General features: G+C 41.9%; 2 protein-coding genes across 2 annotated transcripts; one reads left to right on the forward strand and one right to left on the reverse strand.

The window, feature by feature from the left end:
• Positions 1–4398, forward strand: dnajc15 (DnaJ (Hsp40) homolog, subfamily C, member 15). Its single transcript, XM_006788120.2, has 6 exons — positions 1–122; positions 2118–2169; positions 2282–2355; positions 2844–2920; positions 3020–3090; positions 3238–4398. Exons 1-6 carry the CDS (start codon positions 18–20, stop codon positions 3306–3308), a joined length of 450 nt encoding a protein of 149 aa, XP_006788183.1. The 5' UTR covers positions 1–17; the 3' UTR covers positions 3309–4398.
• On the reverse strand, positions 3987–26154 carry sestd1 (SEC14 and spectrin domains 1). The gene is made up of 19 exons (XM_006788119.3): positions 25888–26154; positions 24225–24294; positions 23974–24082; positions 23239–23329; positions 23005–23118; positions 17976–18089; positions 17777–17871; positions 17628–17683; positions 15610–15684; positions 13829–13986; positions 11478–11600; positions 11123–11317; positions 10836–10950; positions 10572–10737; positions 9749–9830; positions 9532–9654; positions 7411–7602; positions 7231–7334; positions 3987–6446 (listed from the first exon to the last, which is right to left on the reverse strand). Exons 2-19 carry the CDS (start codon positions 24292–24294, stop codon positions 6182–6184), a joined length of 2247 nt encoding a protein of 748 aa, XP_006788182.2. The 5' UTR covers positions 25888–26154; the 3' UTR covers positions 3987–6181.
• Positions 26155–27441: the final 1287 nt, after the last annotated feature.

A 27441-nucleotide genomic window follows, 5' to 3' on the forward strand; every position in this document is an offset into this window, starting at 1 on the left:
AACAGTTGTGAGGCAACATGGCGAACGCCGGTGGAATGACCGTGGATGGGGACCTGATGCGATACACTGAGTACTCTCCAAAAACCAGTGTTAGAAGTGACGCGGAGATAGACAGGCAGCTGGTAAGTACCTGTTTTAAATACTTGGGACTTTTGTGTCTGTCAAACTAAATCGAGGTGGTTTGATAGCAGCTGACGCTTCTGTTAAGTAACCTCAATGACCGCTAACGGCACGTCGGTTCAGAAGCTAGCGAACTAACCTGAGCAAAGTAAGCTTTAAAGGATGTCTCACAGGCATGAGCTTTCAGGGCTAATTGGTGCAATCTTCATTTTCTCTTGGTTAAACAACAGTAGATGAGGAATCGTAACCTGGTTAGCCACAACTAGCTACATGTGGGTTACATGTAGCTAGTTGTGTGTTACATGTTTGATGGGGTGGCTGTAGCTCAGGAGGTAGAGCAGGTCACCTACTGATCGGAAGGTTGGAGGTTCGATCCCAGGCTCCTCCAGTCTGCATGCCAAGTATCCTTGGGCAAGATACTAACCCCAAGTTGCTCTCCGATGCGTCCATCGGAGTATGAATGTGTGTGAATGTAGTTAGAAAAAGCACTAAGTATAGATAAAGTGCTTGTGAGAATGGGTGTGACTGGGTGAATGTGGCATGTTGTATAGAGCGCTTTGAGTACTCCGGGAGAGTAGAAAAGCGCTATATAAGAATCAGTCCATTTACCATTTACATGTATGACTCCAAGGAACAGTGACGTTTGTATGTCGATGGGTTAACACAGTGCAGGCCATGTGTGACAAGTGCCCTTGCAGAGCTTCTTTAGATGTCATTGATATTTATTGTGAGGCTTAAAAAATACGATGCAAAATATACCGAGGTTTAAACAGGGGAAAGGGGAAAGACACGCTTTAAAAAATGCACGTTTTCAGGTCCCATTTATTTAATTATGGAGGTAGGGCTGTTTTAAACGTATCTCTGGCATCGAGAAACGGTAAACTATCAGTATTAGAAAACTACCACTACTTCAATTTTCTATATTAAATATCTGGTACTATGAACACGGAGAAGCTCAAGTTACATTACTGGGATGATTTCTAAATATCTTATTGGGAAAATAAGAGCGATCACCATGATGAATATTGGATATAATGATGAAGAGAAATTTGTGCCTTCAAAAAAGTTCATTTGGATTTGGTACATGGTGTCATACTTGGTATTACAGGGAAGCTGGAAGAAAAGGTATTTTTACTTATTTATTTATTTGTTTTTATTTATTTATTTTGATAATGAGGCTTTAATATCTGTGAAACCATTTAGTTTCACATTCATTTGGACTGTTTGGGGGGGGTGCCTCGAATATGAGAAATTGTAAACAACAATCGGCAACACGCCTCGAAGTCTGTTTTTAGATATCGGAGGTCCAAACAGTTTGGGCTCGAAGCATCTGGCATTCTGGCATAATTACTCACCTTGAGGTCTGTATTCGTAGCGCTATAGTACCAGACATACACCCTAAAAAATTGAAGTGCCTAGCTCAGTGGTTCTTAACCTGGGTTCGATCGAACCTTAGGGGTTCGGTGAGTCGGTCTCAGGGGTTCGGCAGAGCCTCCACCGTGACATGCACGGCTCATTTTGTGCACCAATAAAAAACATATCTATGTCTTGAATTTGAAAAAAAATCATATTTTATTTTTCACTGAAGAGGGGTTCAGTGAATGCGCATATGAAACTGGTGGGGTTCGGTACCTCCAACAAGGTTAAGAACCACTGGCCTAGCTGAAGTAAGTTTTTAGATAATAGAAGTTTAAAATGGCCATTCAAAAATGATGCAAGAAAAGCATCATTTTTGGCCTATTTTTCTCTGTAGAAACATGACGAAAAGCCAGAGTCAGCTTTGAAGCTATGGATCATGGGAGGGGATAGAGAGAACTCCAAAGGAAAAGGTGTCTGTTTTAAAGCAAAGGTTATTTGCTTTAAAACACTGTAAACATGATCAGCAGACACAAGTCAATAAAGTTTAACTTTAAATAGTGAAGTTACTCAAGTAGCTGTGTCGAATGACCTGTCTGACCCAGTGTGCTAACAGCTGTATGTTTCGTTTTTGGTGACAGGGACGGACATTAATTGCAGTTGGTCTTGGTGTGGCTGCAGCAGGGTTTGCAGGTAATAATGGTTTGATTTTGAATTAGATTTTTTGAATTTCTCTAGTTTGAAAGCTTTCTTCTTTTTTTTTCTGGTTTAAAATTCTTGTGCATATCTTGTGTTTAATCTACAGGCCGGTATGCTTTCCACCTTTGGAAGCCTCTTGGCCAAGTCTTCTCTGAAACTGTGAAGAAGATGCCTTCGTCAGTAAGTAAATGATGAACATCCTGCACATCCACTGTAATGCTTATATCTACTCCAGGTGAATAATTGCTACACACTGGGCCACGTTAACATGTCAATCTCAGATATTACAGGCAGGTGGATTCAGAAAATACTGGACTTGAGTCTTTTTCACCTGTCATTACCCAAACCATGTAAATAATAAAGGGAACTATTTTTAGGTTTCATGAACTTTTATGCATTTTTTTTTTGCCTGCGTGTGCACTTGTGGTATGGATTCTATGTGCTGTTTTTTTTTATAAATGTTCAGCATTTGTCACCCTGAATGTTTCACACGTCATTTAAAAAGTGTTTGAAATATATTCCTCCTCAGACTATTAACCTTTTTAAAGAAAGCCAGAGGGTGCTGTTGCTTTAGCCTGTCTTTAGAGGAATGATCTAAAAAAATCTGTTCTATCATAAAGTTATTTGGCATACATAATCAAAGGTCTAATACTGTGGTGTCTCCTCAGACTTTTTCATCATACTACAAAGGAGGTTTTGAGCAGAAGATGTCCAAACGAGAGGCCAGCCTCATTCTGGGCATCAGGTAATGCATCTTTTTGGTTTAAATAATCTTGGTCTTCTAAAATGTGGCATATTTCTATCATTTATAATTAATCACATGGATGTATTATGTTACATCCAGCCCAGCCAGCACTAAAGCCAAGGTACGAGAGGCCCATCGGAGGATTATGGTCTTGAACCATCCGGATAAAGGTAAACCTAAACCAGATCGATCTGTTATCTGCGATTATCTGTGATATTAATTCAAGAGATAAAGTTGCCTCTAACCAAAACCTGTCTGTTAGACTGCAGGTAGAGCCGGTTTAGTGAGTTGCACCAAAATTGTTTTTGTGTTTGCAGGTGGTTCCCCGTATCTCGCTGCCAAGATCAACGAAGCTAAAGACCTTTTGGACAAAGAGACTCGCCGATGATGCACACTGTCAATGAGCACTAAAGACTTTCAAACCCCCTCAGCTTCAAAGTACTGCTCGAATGAGGATGAATACCGTACAGGGGAAACCGCTAAAGTTCAAGAGGATCGTTAAAAGGATTCTTTGTTAAGCTGCCAGAGTAACTTGTGTTTAACTGAATTTGTCACCCCTGTGATTATAAGGTTAATACATCCTTAAAACTACCTGCTGTTATTTTACACGTAGAAGTAATGTGTTGTATTTAAATGAAGGGGTTTGAAAAGGATATATACACCACCTAGTGGCAGCTGGCTGAAAATGGAACAGTAATTGTGCTAAGTTCATTATTGGCTGTGTAAATATAATGAATAAGGATCTATTTAAGCAGCAAGAGAACAAACTCTGTTTTCATATTTCAATGTTTTAATGTGGAAGTTAAAAAACTTAATTTGCAAATATTCACAGTAGGATCTATTTTTAGATGTCAGTGCACTTCTTGAAATGTATTCAATTGAAAGTTTCAGAGCTATCTTACAGCTGTTCTATTAGAAATGTTGAACAATAAGCTGCCTTTGGCAACTCAAACCTTAAAATAACCATACATTTTGTAATTTACCTGCTGTTTCTTTACCTGTAGCCATACATTTACCCATTAATCTGTTTCATGCAAAAATTGTCATCGACAAAAAATCCATGAAGTTCAAAAGCTTTATTTAGAGAAGGATGCTGTATTGATGTCATGGTACATGTGAATAGACAGAAGGAACAAAGCATATAGCAATTACACTTACAGCAGCAATTATTGGTCAAACACCAACCAGTTACTGAGAGGTTTGCTTGGGAAATTTCAGGGGAAAAAAAAAAAAAGAATCCGTCCTTTTGGGATGTTGCTACGTTGGCTAATGACAACCAGATACTGGCCTCTGAGTGAACAGCACATGGTCTGATTTCCACTATGATAGGAAGTTTAACGTTTTAAGTCCTTGACAGACGTAAGAATCATGAACACAATGTTACGACAGTGATGGATGACATGTCCCAGAGACCGCATAAACGGGAAATAGTTAAAGTCCAACTGAAATGAAAAATAAATCGCTCTCCTTTATGCACATTTATTTGTTCAAATGTGTAACTACAGATATGAAGGCCCAAAACCCTCCTCCACAAGAGTTTAAAAAGGATACAAAAACAATATTTTGAAGAAATGTTTTTAAAAGAAAAAAAAAAAAAAACAGGGGGCAGTGTTCTAACAGCCAAAACCCTAAATATATATCTGGATATAGCATGTCAGTCCATGATCAATATAAAACTGTATTAAATGAATAATCTGACATTTACATTTTGATATACTTTATTACATCACACTAACCGTTGTAGTCACACACACTGCTCGACCCCAGCTATGGTCAGAGTGATCCAGCTCCTTATCCTGGATCATGACTCACGTACAGGAAAATGGGATCACTTGAAAAAGAAACTACACCCACTCATTTGTACAAAGCAGTGTGAGAACTGCTGACTCAGCCACACTAAAGCTAGCCATGTCAAACAGTCTCTGCCTTCACTGTTGAGTTAAAACTCATTAGCATAAAATAATGGTAGCTGCTCATCCAGAAACCGAAGTATGCACATTCATGATCTTTAAAACAGTACCTGATGGTGTGTCTTGATGAAAAAATGGCCTCCTAGAAACTGAATCATAGACACCTTTTCCTACTCTCATGTTACTTTGTTTAAACTACAGATGCAAAGTTTGCTGGTTACTTAAGTCAGTCCTTTAGTACATGTTTACCTTTACTAAGATATTTGCAGGAACATAGCTCTGCCATCTACAAAGTGGCTCATGTAACATAAAATGAAGCATCTGAAAAGCTCTGCTATGCTAATGCTAATGTCTGTCTGTGAAGCCCTGCTCTTGCAGGTCAAAGTTGTTGTTTTTTCCCGTGTCCAAGAAAATAAAGTTGGACTTTTGCGTTTATGTTTTTTTATATTAAAGCAGAAAGAAGTTCATCCAAATAAGAGCCTAAAAGCCATTTTCGCTTAGCATAATTTATCTGAGTATTAGTTAACGCAGTTTACTACTCTGATGCCACTTTCTGTGAACCCTTGGTAGCAGAAGGCAGGTGTCCTTATTCTATATATGATGTACCGTTTAAGGTGTAACAGGCTGTATTCCTGCATTATTCATTATTATAAGAGTTTTTATTGCTGGAAAAAAGGAATGACACGTGTAGCACGCCGCTAACATGAGGCTAGGAATAAGGTGATTAATGTAGAGAAAATTTTAAACTTCAGGCAGACTTTAAAACAAATTACGAGTATAAACATTTTACTTTACACCGAATGAAATTTGTTCCTGGTGCCTTTTTGAACTTTAAACATTTCCTCGAGTTCCAGAAAGCTGGACAGAAGATTTTTTTCCAGCCTGTTTGTACTAAAGTATCAGGACTGTTGATGCAGGAATGAGACCAACAGGAAGCTGGGGTAAGCACCATAGAAGCTCTGTCTACTGTAGGGATTGAGGAGGAGGAGGAAGCAGTTAGATACAAGCTGGGACTATTTTCACCTGAAATGGATTATTTTACAGTTGATTATCATCAAAGGAGTAGACATTCCAGTAAACAATTCCAGTATTTTACATTTGTTATGCCTGATCTTCCAGAACCAGATGGAGGAAAGGTGTCCAACATGTTTATCCTCTTGCAGGAAGTGTTATGCAGTGATGCTGATGGTGCAGTGTAGTCTTAATGTAGGGAAAAGCCGCTGCAGTAAGAGAAGCAGCCGACAGAAGGCGATCCTGCCTTAGGCGAGAACACGAGAGGTCTGTAGAAATCAGCAGCCCTTCGCTGACAGGCTTCATTAAGGCTGCTCGGTTTAACATCGTCAGCGATCCATTAGCAATCCTGTGTAGCCCTCTCCAAATCTTCTTCCTGCTGCCCTACATCCTCCTCTTCATCTTGGTCTTCTTTCTCACTAAGTTCTTCTCCAATTACATCTAGTCTTGCATCTTGCCCATTCAACACTTCTTCCTCGTCCCCATCATTGTGCAGCCTCGCCTCCTGCAGTTGCAGCCGCCGCTCTTCCACCAACAGGAGGCGCTCTCTGACACCCTCTGCTGCTGCCGCCGTGTCAGTGGGACTCCCAAAGAACTGCTCGCTCCTGAAATCACAAGAACCCCGATTATGAGTTGCTTTTACATCATTACTGACAGGGACTAGAAATAGAGAGCATCCCATATCGGCTTCTCTTCAATGGCTCCCAGTTAAATTCAGAATCAAATTTATAATCCTTCCTCTCGCACACACGGTCTTGAATAACCAGACCCCATCTCATCTTAAAAACCTTATAGTACCATATCACCACAACAGAGGACTTCACTCTCAGACTGCAGGCTCACTTGTGGTTCTTAAGATATCTAAAAGTAGAATGGGAGGCAGAGCCTTCAGCTTTCATGCGAAATCAGCACTGTTCTTTTAATGATTAGTAATTATTAATCTGTGGCTCTCTTCCACAGTCTGTGTTTTATCCTCTCCTCCCTCATCCCCAGCTGATTGTGTGAGATGGCCACCCCTCTCTGACCCTGTTTCTTCCTATTAAAAGAGAGTTTGTCCTTCCCACTGTTGCTAAGTGCTTGCTCAAAGGGTGTCGTTTGATTGTTGAATAAAACAGAATTTAACTGAAAACTGAACTCATCAGGTTTGATAATGCAGGCATGTTTCAGAGGACCTTGCTGCGACATGACACCTGTAAGCCATGAGGTAGTTTATTACATTTCTGTGTTGATAACTGGCTCTTTATGTTAGGTTTATGCCAGTAATTACTGGTAACAAAAGCAAAGTGAATTCATGTGGTTCTAAATAACCAAATAAGTGTTTGCATGATTTAGGATAGCATTAAACATATAAAGTCATAATTCAGGTAAGTCAAATGAATGTGTACGTACCCATCAGGGAAGATCACAGGCATGGTCAGTCTGTCCAGCAGAGTTTTGCCCAAAGAGTCGACTTCATCTAAAGACTCCGCCTCCACACGTTCCTGCTGTAACACCTGGACCATAGTAAACATACAATTTAGACTTTAGACACTGATGTAACATCTGACAGTTTAAAAGTGTTTTTCTCACCCTCTCAGCAGCAGTGTGGAAGTTGAGAGCCAGCTCCAGTCTCTGCTGTCGCTCCTCGGCGCTGACGCTGAACTGTTTCCAGACTCTGTTGAGGCGAGGCAGAGTGTCTCCGGACGAGCGCGTCGTACAGCGCAGAGACTGGCAGAGGACGACGGTGGCCTGCAGCAGCTGGCGGCCATAATCGTAGGTGCTCTGAAGGAACAAGAAGACAGAAACATATTCAGTTCAATAACATCTAATATTAATATTTAAATATAATCTGTTAGACTGACTGCACTTCATTTTGTGCAGACATTCAGACAGAAACGGCACCTGGATGATGAAACCCGAACGACATTTGTGATCCTTTGGCATCATTAGCTTCACAGTTTTGGTTTTGAGTAGCCAGCCTTAAACTAGCAAATAGATTTCCATGAAACTGGTTTGGACACTCTTCCAGCGAGATGAAACTAATTTAGTATGGCTTCTTTGCAAAATGTTTCAATTTTCAACTACTTGGAGAGTTTGAGTGTCTATTAAGGTCATACTAAAGCATCTCCTCTTGAATTGAAGTCCAGACTTGACTAGGCAACTCCAAAAGAATCATTTTGTTTTTCGTGTTTTGGACTTTCTCCAGGTGTTTCAGATCATGTTCCTTCTCCAGGTGTGCTTGAGCTTGTCCTGAAGCAACAAAGCAACCACAGACCATCAAACTACTACCACCAGGTTTGACTGTTGGTACGTTTGTTTTAGTAAATGGTGTGTTAGTTCCACTCCAGATGTAAAAAGACTCAAACCTCACAGAAAGTTAAACTTTTGTCAGTCTACAGAATATTTTCTCAAAAGTCATTAAGATATTTTTTGACAATTGTGTGACGAACCTTTGAGTTCTTTTGGTCAGCCTTCAGTCTCTCTCATTGTTAAAGCATGAACTCTGCCCTTAACTGAGGCAAAGTGAGGCCTGCAGTTCTTTAGATATGTTGTTCTGTGTTCTTGTGTGAGTTCCTGGATGAGTGGTCGCTGCACACTTGGAGTAATTTTGGTCAACAGGCCATTCATGAAAGGTTTGCCACTGCTTCAAGTTTTCACAATTTGTGGATAATGGCTCTCACTGTGGTTCACTGGAATACCAAAAGCCTTAGAAATGACTTTGCCTCCCTCTTCCTGCTCCAACACACCCACCCACACAAGTAGGGCCTTGGGGTGCGGGTGTGTCACCAGGGTGCAGGGGAGGCATGTTCTTGGTGTCCGGGGATGGGCGCTCAGGTATGTACCAGCTCACTCCCGGTGACTACTTGGCGGGGCCTGGTGCCTGTTGCTTGGTCAGGCCTCTTCCCGGGCAAAGGGGGCCCTCGGGCCTCCGGGCTCTGGGCCTGCGGCTCGGTTCACTCTGGCACAGCTGGCTGCCGGCAGAGCCGGCAGGCACACCACTGCAGCCCCCTCTGGCTTATGGTCCGTGGCTACTGGGTGACCCCTCATCTGGGGCTCTCCTCAGCCCTTCCCATGAGGGTGGCACGGATGCCCCTCCGGTGGTCCTCCTTGGGCTCTCGCACTCTGGGGCCTCTGGATGTCTGGGGCCTGGATCTCCTCCATGCCTGCTTCATGCCCTGGGGGACGGGGCTATGGCTCTCTACACCCTCTAGCAGACCATTACATGGAGAAACCTTTTGAATTGAAGCGTGCTGATCCACACAGGTGTGCACACGGGTGTTCACTGTTCATAGACATAAACTACACTTTTATTGGCTGCTATTCCCAAGCACATTGTGCGCTGTCTGTCCTACGTGCTGCACAACAACATTCAATATTTAGTATTTACTGCTGTTTACACTTAGCTAGACTAACGTGATGGTGTTGTGTTTAGTATGTTGCTGTTTTTTTTGCTTGTTTTCTTCTTTTTCTCTCAAAAAGTGATCCAGGAGATTTTTTTGAGTCTTGATTCAGCAGCTCTGGCAGTTCTCAGGGTCGTCTCTGTCTAATATTTAAATTTGTTTGATGGTTTCCAAAATTCAAGTGTGAAAAACACACAAAACACTAAGACATGAGGAATAAGGCAAAAACGTTATGAGCACTGTCATGCTGATGTTTAGGTACATCAGCTGGATTTTTTACGTTAGCTAAGGATCAAGTGAAGCGTCTCACCTGAGCGACATCCACAAACTTCCTGTGTTTGTCCAGCATGGTCCTGGTCTCCTGAGAGTCGTCTCCCAGTCTGACGTGAGTCTTCAACAAGGCGTCCAACAACTCACTGAGCCACTCCACTGCCTAACCAGATGCATGCACAAATTAATCATAACATAAACACATGAAATCCACATATGCATGTGTGTTTTGTTGTGTTTTGTGTTGCATTCCTCACCTGCAAAGCGTCTTCTTCACATTTAAACAGTTGGACCATCTGTAGCATCTTCAGCCTCCTTACGTCCACCATGTCCTCACATCTGCAACACACACAGTTAAATATGCCTTCAAGTCTGGAAAACAAACAACAGAACAGATTTTCACACCACATGCTCTTCCTGACACAACACCACAGGGAACTGTGTCTAATCTCCTGGGGGGGTTTGCTTGTTAGGTAATTGTGTAAACTGCTGCCACTACCACAAACAAACCACATACCTCAGAATCTGAACCATTAATGGAGATGCAATACACATTTTGTCCTGAAGGTGGAGCCAGAGGACAGAGAAGAGAAAAGTTTAATATTTGAACAAAGTTTCTCATTAGAACAGCTCCCTTTTTTGTGGGTGTAAATGAGAAAACCCAGAATGTAGATGAAGCCCAAAGCTGGAAAGTTCACTGTGCAAAACATTTGATATTTCTGGAATTTTTTTAAAACATGATATTAGCCTTGTTAAAATATAAATAAAAGGACAGCAGTAGTTGTTTTAAATATCCACCTGCATTTTGCACAGAAGCAAACAACTCTTGTTTTTCCTTAGCAGTCAAGCTTTATTCACTCATTTTTTGAGGATTATCGCATGAGTGAGCTCTGAGGGAACCACAATCAGGATCGGGGATTTCAGATATCGGCTTTGGTTTTTATCCTGTTAGGAGTGGAAACAGGCAGTTTTTGACTCTAGCTTTAAGTGGGGAGTTAAATACAAGCTTCCTTCTTGGAAAAAAAGCCCCCCAAAAACCCTCACTCACCCCTCCCTGTAGCAAAACAAGACAAAAGTAACCTCTGCTTGCGAAGCTGCATGTCCTCCATCACAGACTGGATGTGTTGAACGCTGTCCTGCTGTTCTGTGGTTGGACTCTCCGTTTCCTCCAGAGGCCAAGACGGCTGGCTGCACATCTGCTCCAGCAACAACGCCCCCTTCTGTCGCAGCGAGGTAAGACCTGCCTCTGCATTGGAGGAGATGGTTAATGTGACGGAGCACCTTCATGAAAACCATTAATTATCCTGACGGAAAATAAGGAGATTGATTGTTCTGAGTACAAACCAACAGTCTGCAGCTTCTCCTCCAGCAGTTTGAGGTTTTGTTGAATAGCTGCTCCATCAGCTGGAGCCACATCAGCGCAGAGCATGCCCAGCAGACCGTCCAACTGCTGAGACAACTGCAGAGACAAAAAACAAACAAAAACAAACCTGGATCAGTCTGAAGAAGTCATTAGCATTTTCACAGGTCTACCCATCCTGGATAACAGCTGGACACAACATTATAGGTTAGAGTAGATTTCTGCTGTCGAGCTAGGCTAATAGTCTAGCAGTGCTAAGACTGTGCTTTACCTCCTGCGTGGTGCTGTGAAAGCCCTGTGCTGCCTGCAGGACGTTCTGTCGGCTCTCCAGCTGAGCCGCCTGGCGGTAGCAGACGTCGCTCAGCTGCTGCTGCAGCGCCTTCAGCTCGGCCACTTCCTCCTCCTCTCCGGTGCTGAGCAAGGCAGCAATCTGCTGGTTCAACTCCACATAAACAGCAAACCACTCCTGTACACACAGCGAGAGACAGAATTAGCTCGTGCCTCACAGTCCTCAAACATCAAAAGCGAGTTTCTGTGATCTTTTAACAGGGATACTAAAAACAGCAGCCGACTCATCAGATTGTTCAAATCACATGATTCTGATCACGATGTGTGTGTTTCATTACACTATGCTGGCTCTCAATCTCCTCGTGTTTTTGTTGCAGAGCCTGAGCTGATCGCATCGAGTCCCCGATCGTTTGCTGAGTCTTCAGCAGTTCTGAACCCGGACCCTGCAGCCAGGTGACCACCTGGAAGAGAGAAACACAAAATACATGATCTCCTACAGAGTCAAGAGGACAATCTACTCTGGGTACCTTCGCAAGCCGGCAAACTTGAAAAAATGGTGACCATAAAAATGTAATAAAACATGTACATTTGGTTGACATCTCACGCAGAGCCAGTACACTGAAACTGAAGCATCTATGCTGAATTTGGCTATTTTTATTACCATTTTCTTTAATGCTTCCAGTTAAAAAGCAATGAAACTGTCAGCAACTTCAATGTGAGGTCGATAATGCATGAAGGAGAATTTGAAAGAACTTAAGGGAAACCACAGCGAAGCCCAGTGGTTAAAGAATCTGACTACATTAACTACACAGCTTAATAACCTGATGTTAATAAAATAATAAATAAAAAGAAAGTCTTTCCTCTTATGGGCCACTACATTAGGCACACTGAATACAAATCAACAGCCAATAACATGGAAGCAACTCCATGTGTTTAGGCATGTAAATGTGATCAAGATGACCTGCTGAAGTTCAAGGTGAGCATCAGAATGAGAACTTTGAAGACTTTGAGGGTAGCTTGGTTGTTGATGTCAGACAGGTTGGTCTGAGCATTTCAGAAACTGCTAATCTGCTGGGATTTCCCCCCACAAAACCATCTCTGGGGTTTACAGAGAATGGCCCAAAAACGAAAAAACATCCAGTTAGCAGAAGTTCTCTGGGTTAAAATAGGCTACAGTAACTCAAATAACCTCTTGTTATAATCAAGATATGCAGAAGAGCATCTCTGAACGTAATAAAACATTGAAGCAGATGGGTTATAGCAGCAGAAGACCACACTGGGTACCACTCCTGTCAGCCAAAGGCAGAGGCTACAATGCACAGCTGCTCACAAAATCAGAAAGAGAAGACTGGAAAAAGTTTGCCTTGTCTTCTGTCACATTCAGATGATAGGGTCAGAATTTGGCATAAACAACAGGAAAGCAGCATTGTATTAAAAATTCCGGCTGTTGCTGATGGTTTAATGGTGTGGGATATCTTTTCTTGCCACACTTTAGGCCCATTACATCAAACAGAGCATCGTTTAAATGCCACAGCCTAACTGTATTGCTGCTGACTATATCCATCTCTTTCCTGCCAACTATGTAACAAAGCTCAAATCATCTCAAACTGGTTTCTTGACCATGGCAATGAGTTTAGTGTACTCAAACGGCCTAGGTAGTAGAGCCACTCAAGCATCTGGCATGTACTTCTGGACATTTCACTCTCCAACAGGAGCCTCGGTGCATCTCAGAGCAGCAGAGTGACCAGCAGGATCTTTGAACCTACTGCTGCCAGACGTGATATCAGTATACATCATCACATGTGATTTTATTAGATACAAGCTTGAGAATTAAATTAGAATGATCAGTGTAAAGTAAACCAATGTGTAAGCAATTAAAAAGGATTTCTCCTTGTCAACATCAAAGAGTGGAGCCACACTTTTTCTTTTTCCCCCCTTTTTCACCATCCAAACCTATGTTTCCTTTAAAAAGGAAGCATTTACCTCTGTCTGGTTTAAACCCAGTCTGCCTGTTCATGTAGTGAGTTTTAAATACAAAAAAAACCCAGGATGCCAATACCTGTGACATCACATCAAGAAAGTGGGCTTCATGTGCAGAATTGGTGATAGGTCTGAAATGTGTGTAAGGTTTCCCTGGAAAGCAGTATTTGCATGATCATCATTTTACTCAATAATCTAAAAACTATGTGAGTAAAGTTACAGCTATCAGTATGAAGGCTGTCTGTGTGCTTGTATTTATACAGCACAGTAACCACTTATCCAGATGTGTGTGTGTGTGTGTGTATGTGTGTGTGCGTGCGTGCCAGGATCATAACTTAATTGTATTTATCAGGTCAGTGATGCCTTGAAGAGCTTGGGCACACACATGAACAGTTTGATCAAGATCTAGGCCAACTTTCCACAACTACCTCAAATCCTCCGAGCTAGTGACCGACATTTTTCAGTTACTATGGTAACCCTAGGCTCATCTCCAAGACACTGGTGTTAACCATCAGCCCATGCAGCTGAAAGAACTCCACAAACAAGCGAGTTTACTTCATCTCACCCTCAAGTGCTGCTGAGCAGTGAGGCAGCTCACTGACACCAAGGGTCAAAAATAAAAGTTGCTAAAAAGGATGAAACGCAGCAGTGTTTACACATGAAACTGAAATATATTGAGATGGACACTCGATGCATGTGTGCGCGTTACCTGCATGACTTTGGCGTGGATCTCATCTAGCTGGGTGCGTTTGTTTCGCTGCCTGCAGAGCTCCTGGTATCTGGTGTACTGCTCTCTGAGGGAGTCCAGCAGCTTCATCACCTGAGGCTGAGCCAGCAGCTCCTCTTCCATTGGACACCAGGCTGGACCTGAAGTTCAGAGAGAGGTCAGGAAGAAGGTCTGTGGGATTTTAGCATTTCACATCTCTTATCTACTCTTACAAAACGTGCTGACAATGATTCCTCATCAGGAAACTGAAATGTCAGCTCTCTCGTGTAGGATACCCTGGCACTATAAAATTAACTGTTCAAATAAAACTTTATCACTGTCTCTCTAAACTTTAATGACTAATTCACAATAGGAAAACTGAGCTGAGGTGGATGGAGGAAATAAACTAAACTGATCATCTGCAAGTGTGAGCACCTCTCTAAAGAAGTCGTTTGGGACGTTTGCTGCACTGGAACATTCAGTTGTTTTTAATACAATGTCTCAAACTTCCCAGGAATAGATGTCCCAGCAAATTCACTCTAAAGTCTGACCATGTAATATATTCAGGGGGAAAAAAAACCCTCAAAAGTGGCATATCATTAGTTCATGACAGTGAAATTAGAAAAGACTTTACAAGTATGGTTTGTGTTGAAGGGTTGGAGAAAGCCTCAAAAAAGCATGGCAGCACGACGGTTTGAAAAGCTGCATCTGAACAAACCACAACACTTCAGGAACAATGCTCTTTGGACAAACAAACGACACCACAGTGGAGATGTTTGGCTGTAACGCGCAGCACCACATTTGGTGAAAATCAAACTCCTCTTCCCAACTTTCAAACACAGTGATGGAGGAGTGATGATTTGGGCTGGTTTTGCAGCCAGAGGACCTGGGCAGCTTGCAGTCACTGAATTGTTCATGAACCCCTCTGCATACAAATTATTCCAGTCAAATGTGGATTATGCAGCAGGACAATGATCCCAAGCACAGGAGCAAATCTACAACAGAATGACTGAAAAAGAAAAGAATCCAAGGTCCAGACCTCATCCGGATTGAAAAGCTGGGATTTTAAGAAAGCTGTGCATCAACAAATGCTCCAAATCCAATGGTGTAAAAAAACAAAAAAAAAACCCAAACACAATGGGCTAGAATTCTTCCACAATGATGTGAGAGACTGATAAACTTTAAGCTTAGTCAGAGTTTAGAAGGGTTCCATCTAAATTTACTTTCATTTCCATGGTTATACTTTTACCAACATGTCTGTAATTTTAAAAAAAGAAAAAACCTCCATGTTTCAAGTCACAATTCTCGTTCACTGGACCTGTTATTTTTCACAGGTTGCAAACAATGGCTAGTAACTTTTCTGGCTCTCTGCCAGTGTAAGGTTTAGTCCCATCAGGCCTGACGATGCTATATTGCATTTACCTCACAGCACTTTGTTTAAAAAAAAATTGTGATGATTCTACATGTGCAGCTTCTTGAAGACATACCACAGTAGAAGCAGATCAGTATGAACTGAATTAGTGGATGCTGAGGCCTCAGCTGTGATGTTTATTAGTTCTTAAACAATGTTACACAGAACTCCAGTAGCCAACGCAGCATCCACTTACACTGCGTCACACTGTACTGTACACAGTGCATAGTACTCTCCAGGAAATGAATGGCTGCATTCATGCGCCAAACTCCAGAGAAAACAAAGGACACCTCTTAATTAATCTATCCATCACCCTTCTGTCTGAGCTGAGCCAGCACAGCGACATCTGGGTGACTGACAGCTGCTTGCTCACCTCCCTGTCCTCCTCCTCCTCCTCCCTCTGAGCCGTTGAAACGTCGCTGCTGCAGCTCCGACAGCAACTCATGACCTTCAGAGAGAGAGAAAGAGGGAGGGGAGGGTTGAGATTTAAAAAGGTGGTAAAAAAGCATCAGAATCAATAATGAGTCAATGCTTGTGTAAATGCTGCTAAATTACGAAAGGATCTGGTGGAGGGAGGAGGGTGGTACTACAAACAAAGACTCCTTTCACCTCAGCCCAAGACGCACACACACATACACATACACATACACACACACACACACACACACACACACACAAAATCATAGGCCCCTCTGTACAGTCAACACATCCATCCTTCCTGTGTTTTCAGTGTGTTCTTTAGATTTTGATGGTAGCAAACTTGCAATGGAAAAAAACATATTTAAAAAATACAATTTAAAAAACGTTCCTTGTAAATGCAATGATGGAAAGAAAACAAAAACCACACAGCTTGCTTTGTTTAAAGGTACAGTGAGTAAAATCTCACCAGTAAATCTCAATAGATCGCAGATTGCAGTCAACTGAGTCCTGTTTTCTTTCCGCTCCCAATTCGAATGCATAATCCGAGCTACAGTAGCAACTGTAGGACAAACAACTCTGGCTGCCCTTCATCCGTAGTAAGTGTAGGCTGTCAGTTTGCTGTTTAACCCAGCTATCGATATGTGTCCACATCCCTTTACTCTGGAGGAAGCCGTAAAACTTTGTGAAAGGAGTCCGATATGAGTTGATGAATTAGTGAAGATCGCTTCTGTTCGATGACAGCGACACTGAGGTGAATGTTGAGGATGTCCTGAACTTTTTTGTCAGCAAGCACTGCCTTTTTTGCTGCTGACAGCCTGTGTTATATATTTGTGTATATTTATGAGTACAAAATTATTTCTTTTTGCATTAAATAACCTGGAAAAAAATTGTGTCTTTACTGTTTGAAAAAGGGTTGTGTGTGTTCTTCCAGTTTTGTGCCCATGGCTCAGGACAAGTGTGTTGTGCTGACTGGCTAATCATTAATAGCTCCGCTGTAGTTACTGAACTGCGAAACCACCGCTTTCTAGAATCCAAGAACTCAATCAAGTGGATAGAGTCTCGAGTGGGAGTGGAACGCCCACCTGCCTTATCAATCAGCACTTTTCATTCGACATTACCAGTTAAAATACAGATTTTAATCAGCAAATAACCTTAAAAACAGCCACACTAGAGCACCCAGCGTGGCTGACATCTTTGAAATCTTTAAGAAATATCTGTGTTTATTTTTTTTATTTCCACAGTGTGCAGCACCCACATACACCCAAGCACACTGTAGCAAAGATTATGCGAAATGCCTCGACTTCCTAAATGATCATTCTGCTGCACTGGTCTATAAAAGCAAAATTACTTTAAATTGTGTCACTGCCGAAATACTCGCAGACAGACTGTTTGTGCTCTTGGCAAGCTGTAGTTGTCACGTCTTTGTAAAGCACTCCAGTCAACATTTGATGTATTTAAACATGCTCTATTAATTTTTCCTGTGTTAGAATTGTATGTTTCTGCAGCAAGAAGAGCAGAATGATTGTTCAGTCAACCATCATGTCTGTGCTTCATTATCGAGATATTCTCTGCCGCCTGCTTGACCTGAAAGCTTGATACAGTTTATCGTTGTGCTTTAGGAGCTATCACAGAAATCACTGTGTGCTTTGTGAAGAAGTAGGTTGGACCTCAATGGGGAAAAGAAGAATGCACTACATTATTTTTCCATTCACAAATGTCCACTACCTCATTTTCAAAACCACTGCTCGTCTTATCAGGAGTATTTAATCACTCCTCAGGTCAACACTAAACTGACCTTTCAATCCACTGAATCATTTAAAGAGGCTTAAAAAATGTCGAATGCCTCCTCACGCTGGGTGTTGTTACTATCGAGAGTTGCATGTATTTTACCTGCTAGTCCAGCAGTACAAATGCAGATTTACATAATCTTAGTTCCTGAAAGAGGATAAAGTAAAAAAAATGTATATTTACCAGTCTGAAGGACAGTCTCAGGGTCAAACGATGGCAAGAGGGCACAGTCGGCAGATCTGCAGAGGACAGACAAGACACACGGCTCTGGATTTCACCCGTCTGCCCTCAGTTTAAACTGTAGACATGTGTGTATGTGTGTGTAAGCATACTTGTCCTTGTCCACTGAGCTGCTTTTATCAGCATCATTGATGATTGACAGCTCGTCCAGCAGTGACGTAGACTCCTTCGTGAACTTCTCAAAAACCTGCAACAAGGCCAAACACTCAGTTCTGGTGCCAGGTTACCATGGCAACAAATATTCTAAGTTACAGAAATACCTTGAAAGCATAAAAAAAAAAAAAAAAATACCAGTCTCTTGTTGAGCCAGTCGCTGTGGTCATAGTCCAGACTTCCTCCGAAATCATCCGTCAGCTGACACGGTTCAATGTAACGAGTCAGCTTATTGGCTGAAACCAGGATCACCTGACAGGAAGCAGAGATGCCAACATGCAACACATGAGTATATCTGTAGGGAGAAACACACTGTGTGCAATTTTGAGAAATGTCATGTAGGTTTCAATATAGAAGTAACACAGAGGTCAACCTGGACTATAGAAACCAACACTAAACTACAGAACACTTCAGAAATTCAAAGTCATCCAGAACAGACAGTCTATCATAAAACCACTCAATATTACTTTCAGATTTACAGTTTGTGTGACCTTTTAAAAGAAGTTCTTTATTAATGTTTTGGAAATCATACCTTTTGTTAGAAGCATTTACTAATTAGTCCATGGCTTCATCACATATATGTAACAGCAGGCATCAAACTCAAGGCCCAAGGGCCCAAATCTGGCCTCCAGTGAATATAAATCTGGTCGTACTAGTTGTAGCTGTGATCTGCACATCGATATGCAACGCGCACGCACCACAAAACTAAATAGAGGTGCACTCAACTGTACCTGCAAGCTAATACAAAAAGGCACAAAAAATAAAAAAGGAAGAAGAAAAAGGAACATTGAGGGCAGACTATTTCAAGATGGTTGTTAGGTGCTACATATGGTGCTACATCCATTTACCATGAGACACTCTTATATGTCTTGGATTTTGAAACCACACAACCAGCAGGGAAACTGAGCTACAGACTTGGAAGAGAGTCTTCAGAAAGACACAGGCACACACAACGATGAATAAAATATCTTTCTATCAGCCGAATCTCAAAGTTTCATTAATGACTAAGTGGTAAGACACCAAGGCAACTTTTATGTGGATCAATTTGTGTAAATGTGTAACATAAGGCTACATGGGACATGAATGAGCATCCACCCAGGATATTTTATTTGGATTGAAGTAGGGCATTCAAGTCCATAATTTGTTGGACAAATACAATTTTTTTTTGCTACCACAGAGGATTTTCAATCAAACAATCAACGTGTCACTGAAGTGCAGAATATCAGCTTAAATTCAACTAATTAAAGGATTGCATTAACTCCATGGAATTACAGGTTTTAATACATAGAATCCCAATTAGTCCTCTGGCATGAACCTGAAACTGGAAGAAAACAAAACAAAACAAAACAAAACAAACAAACAAAACAAAAAAAACACCTGCACAGGCCTGAATCGATGAATGATGTGCTTATTGATGATGTGACTGTTGATAGGAAAGGCAGGATGAATTGTGAAGTGTACAGGGCTAAAGACTCTGCTCAGACAAATACTGCAAAACTGATCGGACTGTACTTCACTGTGTAAATCGATAATGACCCAAAGCATACTGCAAAAAACAAGTGTCGAGTGTCTCGATGCAAAGAAATCAAGACTTTTTCAGCGGCCAAGTCAGTCACCGGATTTCAGCCCAGCAGAGCGTGCATTTCAGTTATTAAATACAAAACTGAACGCAGAAAGACTCACAAACATGCAGTGACTGAATGCGTCTGCAGCAAAGGCCCAGCAGAGCAGCTCTAGGGAGGAAACACAGCATATGGTGATGTCCATAGATTCTAGATGTCAGTCACTGGCTGCTACGGATTCTAATCCAATAAACAATCCTTACATTTAAGATCATGTTAGTCTGTCTAATTTGAGGCTCTGATATCAGTGATTGGTGGATTAAACACAGTTTCTTCAATCTCTGCCACATGCCAGGCAGCCAGTCTGTGTGTTCATGTCTCAGGAGCCTGTGAGACGTAGGTATGTCTGAGGAAGGGCATACATAACTAGTCCTTGTTTTCAGAGAACATTTAGAAGCCACTGCACCGAGTGCTGATTGCTTGGATCCATCAACCAAGCGGAGTGCTTGGAACACAATAAACTTCTCTTTTGGCTTTCTAAATTTGAGGATGGAGCGTTCAGCATTCCTGAAATGTAGGTTTTAAAAGAGAACAAACAAATATGAAGTGCCTTTTGTTTTGTTTTTTAATTGCTGCTTTGTAAGTAAACCTGCTAAGACAGCTGACGTTGAGTCGAACTTCCAGTTGTCACTGCAACAGATGCCAGCAGACGAATTGGACTCAGCTAGCGTGTGTCTGCATGTTTATTTAAATGTGAGGTCAGATGTTTGAGCAGCTGTACAACACACACCCTGCTGTGTCACCCTCAAAGACACTCCATAGTTCGGATGAGTAACATTTCAGCACCATCACTGGAATCTCTAACAGCTGTGTGTGCGCAGAGGGGCGTGCACAGCAGAGATGTGGCCATCAGTGACAACGCAGCCTGTATGAAATTCAGCAACTTGTAGCGACTACAGGAAAAAAAGAAAAAAAAAAACGCTGGGTATGCCAGTGCATACTTAAAACTTATCTAAACTTTGAAGCAACTGCTAATACATTTAGAAAAGACAAAAAATAACTGATTGAGATATGACAGTGTGACAAATATATTAGAGGTTTAGCTATGCAACCGCAAGACCACCAGCAATCAGCCACAAGCTCAGTGATGATGGTCTGTGTATGGGCGGTAATACTCCAGTGCATTGAATGAGACAGATGTAATTTATGAGACCACCAGCTCTCTTTCTTCTGACCATATCATTTTAAATATTTAGCAGTTCCTGTTGCTCATGAGCTGACTTCTGAAATGTTCACATGTCCTTAAACGCACCACCAGGGAGATTTCTTGCCTTGAGAACAAAACCAAAAAAGCTCCAATTTCAATACTAAAATAAAGTCACCTTAACATTGGCTGTGATGGATTATCTTTATTTAACAACTATCAAGTCGATACAGATCAACCAACTTGCTCCGGTTGCCATGGTAACAATCGTGGAGCCAACGTGGCTGTGGAAATCTGGGTCACAATGACTACTGATCTCTGTCGGTAAAACCATCTGTTGTAATAGAGGAGGAGGCAGACACACAAACACACTCACACTCCATTGATCCTGTCTCAGGTTTCCAGCAGCACTCAGGACAGTTAACGACGCTCAAGGTTATTATAACTGGCGAACTTGCTCTGTGCGTGATATCGGGTGACAACAAAGATCAGAAGGGTACGTGTGTGTTTTAAACCAAAAATCAAGAGGAAAAGAAAATGAGAATGAAAAAAATCGTTTGGTTCATTCCAATGTTGGAGAAAAACTGGGACATTCACACTGGTCCAAGTCCTCCACGTAAAAGCAGCCATTTCATCCTTTAGGTGTGGCAGTTACACTGTTTTTGTCTGAAGACGAGGAGGACACAAAGTTGCACCAACAACCTTTTGGTGACTGAGAAGAAATCAATTCAACTTTATTTACATAACGCCAAATCACAACAACAGTAACCACACAATGCTTTATACTGTAATATAAAGACCATACAATAACAGACAGAAAACCCAAACAACTACACGACCCCCTTTGATCAAGCACCGGGTGATAGTGGGAAGGAAAAACTCCCTTTTAACAGGTAGAAACCTCCAGCAGAACCACACTCAGCAAGGTGCAGCCACCTGCTGTGACTGGTTGGGGGTGAGGGGGAGAAGACAAGACAAAAGACACACTGTGGAAGGGAGAGCCAGAGCTTAATACTAAGTAATGATTAAATACAAAGTGTTGTATAAACACATAGAAAGTGAAGAAGAAACAGTGCATCATGGGAAGCTCCCAGAAGTCTCAGCCTCCTGCAGAGTTACTATGAGAGGATTTCAGGGCCACATGATCCTTTTATTGAAAAGAAATGTTTTAAACCTAATCTTAAAGTAAAAGTAGAGACGGTGTCTGTCTCCCAAATCCAAACTGGAAGCTGGTTCCACAGAAGAGGGGCCTGAAACCTTAAGGATCTGCCTCCCATTCTACTTTCAAGTATCCTAGGAACCAAAGATTTTCCAGGATGAATAGTAAAACTGATTATTTCGCATAAACTGGCCCTAAAGTAACCAGTGCACAAGTGACTGAGTTAAGAGTCAGCACAAAACAAAGTGAAAAGAAAATAAATACAATATTGGTAAATGGTAAATGGCCTGTATTTGTATAGCGCTTTTATTAGAACCACTTCTCACAGCCGCAGTAACAGGAGTCTGGAGCCACGCAGCTGTGTGGGGCTATACTTAGGGCAGAGCATTGCACTGCGAGAGACGCCAAAAAAAAAAAAAAAGCACAAGCAGCCTGCTGATAATGACCAGTACTAACAAGGTTAAGTTTTACAGGTATCCCACTACCACCTCTATAGTTTAGCATAAGCACAAAGTGAAGCCGATGCTGATGTGAGCACAGTTTGTAAGTTATTGCCCTGATGCCAATGTGTGGCCATGGATTTCCGTCATAAAATGATGAGCATGATGAAACATGATTGCAAGCAGATGTTATTTCCCTACAAACAGGTATCCCGACACGCAAACTTAACAACTGCATGTGTAAAACTAAGCAAACAAAGCAGCCACCATATGCTGTTAGGCCCTCTCAAGTGCTAGGGAAAGGACTACCTTCTCTTGCAAGCAGCTGCTTGTGAATTTAAGAGTCTACATGTGGGAATCAACCTGATTTTTGACCGGCTGGAGATGGAAACTAAGAGTTTACACCACGTGTGACAGAAATCTAAAGCCAGAGCTTTGGATTAGGTGTCACCATTTCTCAAAAGCAAACATGTATAATTCTGCAAAAAAGAACAGTGTTAGTCTCTGTTTCTTCTTAAGGATACATGGAATATGTGCAGTGTTCACATGAAAAGTTGGAGCAGTGATGAAGGGAACCAAACCCCACTCTAATAATCTGAGGTTTACAAGAAATGCTTCTCACACGTCGGCCATTTGTTTAAAATGGCCCCAGATGGGGAAACTCCCAGCTTCACGTGAGGCAAAATATGACTTGTTTTCATTTGAGGTACAAATCTTCAACATCCACAAACCCACTGCTCCAGAGAGAGATCGTGTTTTAAGTGTAAAATTAGCTGCAAGCAGAAGCAGCTCAGAGACTCACCTCAAAGCCCAGACGGTCTTTCTCCTTCCAGAAGCAGAAGTGTGTCACCTTCTTATCCCAGAATTCATCTGGCTTCACCACGCAGACCAGCGACACTTCAGGTGGGATCACATTCTGAAACAGCATCAACGCCATCATTAGCCCGCTGCTTTTTAAAGAACACCCATAGCAGCCAATGAATTAACGCAGCTTAAGCCCGCGTTGTGCCTGCGGGGACTCTAAATGTGTTTCTACCTGCAACATGAGCACCACAGTCTTCACAGTGTTCCACTGAGACTTCCGTCCATCCACGATAACAGTGAAACCCCGAGCCTTACACTTCTCACTAGCACAGACAAAGAGAGGGAGTGTGTTACCAACAGCGCACGCACACCCCATCATTTACATACAGTTTCCTGTTTGAGCATCATTTGGGTAGCCAGCTCACCAAGCTGCTGCTACCGAGGCTACTTTATGTTTTCTTCACCAGTACAAATGGTAACAAAAATAAAGCCTGAGTCTATTTTTTTATTTGTTTTATATGCTATTTACACATTCCCAGCATCGGGTATATTTCTGCTCCTCTTTCAAGTCCATCTATATACCAGTTTGTCAGCTATAAACAACCTTCAGGAGCTTAAACAGCTCATCCAGCGTGTGTTGGAAGAAACGAAGCGTGAGCTGAAGAGGCCAGATATGGAAAATGGGACTGAATCACCTGTGGAGCTGCCAAGAATTACAGCTGTCAGATTGTGCTGTGGACACTCAAAAAGGACGAGCTGAAAAATAGTAACACTTAATAAACTAGAATCATCCTTTAAGCTGGATTTCTACACTCGAGCCACGGGGTTCAGATCCAGCAGCTCCTCGCTGACAAGCCAAAACCCAAACATGTCTAAAAGCATTAAAAGTGAAATCCAACATTCTCCGGGTGACACAACTGCTCTGGGACACACACCAGACTGTCCTCAGTCGTGTCTCTGTGTGTACCTTGGGATGCTAAGCAGGTAGTCCAGCGTGGCGCTAAGCTCCTCCATGCTGGTCTGATCTGAACTGAGAGGGATGTTCAGAATCAGACCACTGCGCCGGTCTTTGCCCCCTAAAGAGTGACAGGCAGATGGGTGGGAGAGGGGAGGAATCAAATTACAGCGCAAACAGCAGTGCTAACTGGGATGACCACAGGATTGAGGAAACAGGTGTCGATATTTCATTTTCTTTTATTTTAAATCCAAGTGTTTTACCTGACAAGAAGGCCAGTTTCTTCTTGAGAATGGGGAGGATGGTGGTCGCTTCCATTGTGACAGCAGACATCTGTAAACACACATGCAAACAGTTTTTCCTCCTTAAGTCTAAGGTATCCTTTCTAAAGCTAAAAGCAGTGTGAGTTAGTGGAAAAGAGGCCCACTGTTACACGAGATAGTCAATAAACTCCAACACTAGACCACAGTTTTCAAACCTGCACAATCAGATGTTGGCCCACAGGCTCACACTTTAACAGCTCTGAGGTGCTTGACCAGAATGTGAATGTGCATTAACTACACAGAAATCCCGCAGCTAACGAGTTTACAGCGTCCTTGCAAGTCAGTGCAGGAGCACAACAGCCATAGGTGATAAAAAACAGCTCTGGGGGTCGCTGCTAAAAAGCTGCATCCAGCTCCGAAGTGTCAGAGCAATATCAGCGAAGCAGCACTGTGATTTTTGTGTGCGGATTTTCTCTCAGCTGGCGCTTCTCCCGGCCGATTCAGATTCTTGGCTCCGGCCTCGGCCTGCGATTTACTGCCCGCCTCATCGGCATGTCAGCGCGGTTCAAGCAGTCAGCCAGTAAATCAGTCAGTTTGCATTTCTGTCAGCTTATCGGCCAACTTAACATCTGTGGTGATTTTTTTTAACCCCCGCCCTTTCTACAGTTGTTGCATTGTTTCTCACACTCTCCTATTAAAGGCTGTGCTCATTTAAAGAACAGTCTGGGCTTTTCAGTTAATTACAGCAGTGCTGGAGGACTTAATGTAGGCTCTACAGAAAAATGTCGAACTATTCCTTTTTTATTCCATCTCAGTGTTTTTGTAGATTTAGCTCCTTACAATCTAAGCTGCTTTCTGTTGCTTGTAATTTGAGACACAGCAATCACCCCCATGCAAGCCATAACACAGGATTGCAACTCCTTTAATTTTAACTTTAATTTTAGTGTAGTGTTCGGATTTATTCAGCTACACAGGCATGCTGAGTGCAATCATGCAGTTCACATAGTGACCTTGACGTGATGTGGCACACAGACACTCAGCACTTTATCGAGTTTCTAACTTGGAGTTATATTAAAGCTTTGTGTTTGCAGTATTCTTGTTTTTGGCCTTACAGTGAGTCATGTCGATCTGGTGTCTGGAGAGCTGTGGGGTCCTTGCTTTATTACATCTGATGATCACACAGTTCTGACTAGTTGAAGATTTTGAATTCTTTCAGTCATGACATATTCGATCATTTTTACCTCTTTTTTCAAAAGTATAAACTCATGCTCCACTATCTTCTGTTACTGTTTCTGTTCTGCTCCTCTGCTAAACTTTGCGTCACATTTATGATTTGGCACAAAGGTGTTCATTGTGCTATTAGCAGCAGATGTAGTATTAGTTAGATTAAATGATTAGGTCCCTGCAGCACCAGTCTGTGTCTATCTCCTCCTGGTGCTGCTGCTGATGGGGCTTCACCTTCGTCCTCCTGCAGCTTATCCGGCCCAGCTCGGTGTGTCTCGGCTTGGTTCGGCTCGGCCCACAGACACAATGACCTACATTCACAGCTGCAGACTGCGGCTGCTGCAGCCGTAACCTCCCCTTCACTGCAAACCTCGACCCGCCCAGCCTCGGCAGCTCCGGGATCCACAACAGCAGCTATCGATCCCGCACGTTTTCTTACCTTTTCAGTCAAATCTGCGGCATTTTTCCCTGTCCCGATTTTTTCCTCCTCCTAGTCCCCCCTCCTCTTCTCCTATGTCGCTTCTTCTCCTATGCAGTTTTTCCCTTCTTCCTCTCTCTTCCCTACTCCTCCTCTTCTGTGTCCTCTTGGGCGGATTTTTCAGCAGATAGCGAATCTGTTCTCCATGAAAAACACCGAGGAGCTCAGCGAGCTCACAGTACGCTTTCAACACCGCTGCAGTCCTACTCCAAACACACACTCACAAGGCAGGCGTTGGAGCTGGCTGTTGTGCGCAGCCTCAGTGTAGCCAAATCGAAGAACGCGACTTCCGGTGAAAACGACTTTCCAAATAAATGCCTGGAGGAACAATTTCTCACCACATTTTATAGAGGAGCCAATGTTTACTTATGCATTACTTATCAGCATTTACTTACAACCACGATTTGCACACTTTTGCCCTCTTTTGTTTTTTTTCGTTTGGTTTTTTCAGAAACATTGGAAATATGTTGTGTGTCATGTAATTATAAAATATCAACTTTTTCTTAATTGACAGAAAAAATCCGTGAAAAACAAAAAAACAAAACTATGGACCCACTGTAATAGTGGGAAAAAAGAAAATTTAATTTAATTTATCTGTGAATTATTACATTGGTGTAGTAGAAATTCTAGTCTGGCACCCATCCTCTATGGGAGGTTTCGTTTTGTATCTTATTATCATTATTATAATAATTATTATTTACTTCATTTGGATTTTTTTTAAATTTACCTTTTATTGGTTTCAGTGTTAGTTTTAGTCTTTGTAATTATTATTGTATGGACGGCATAGAGAAAGAGAAAATACACACAAGTAGTCACATTTTTTTCTTATTAGGATTATTAGGATTTTATTATTAATATTACTGTTCTTATCATCATCTCTATTATTATTATTGTTATTTCTATTATGTAACCAACAACAATCCAAAGCATCAGTAACCACTGCAAGCACTCCACCCTCACGTCTTATATGGTAACTCCTCAAAGTCTTTTTATTTCATCAAAATGATATAAAAAAAATTGTACGTTTTAAACACAAATTTTAAATCGTATAATCCAAGCATGGCAACTGCTCACACGACTTAAATTCAAGTTGATTTCAAATTTAAAAATGTAATTTTTTTCTTTTTTTTTTGTTTCACTTCCATATTCCTGCTCAGGCTGAATAAGTGTTTTTGTGGTGATTTCCGCTGCGGCCTCACAACAAGAAGGTTCCTGGTCTTCCTGGTCTCATGACTGGGGCCTTTCTACATGATGAGGTAAACACTGTATAGTTTATGGGGGGGGGAATGTATTAAAAAAAAAGTTTAGAGAATAAAAAGAACATATACATGGTTAAAAATGTGGCTGACGATTGCTAACACAAGACTAGAAAAGCAAATTCAATTCATTTGTTCATTTCTGCATCACGAGCTTTAAAAGGCAGTTGAGCATTTGATCTCAGACAGAGAAGTCTCGCTGACAGCTGGCTTCTGGACCTCAGCTGAATTCCCATCATCCTTTTGTCGACAGAGCCCT

The sequence above is a fragment of the Neolamprologus brichardi genome, chromosome 16 (assembly GCF_056152115.1).
Source record: "Neolamprologus brichardi isolate AB-2024 chromosome 16, ASM5615211v1, whole genome shotgun sequence".
Classification (NCBI taxonomy): domain Eukaryota; kingdom Metazoa; phylum Chordata; class Actinopteri; order Cichliformes; family Cichlidae; genus Neolamprologus; species Neolamprologus brichardi.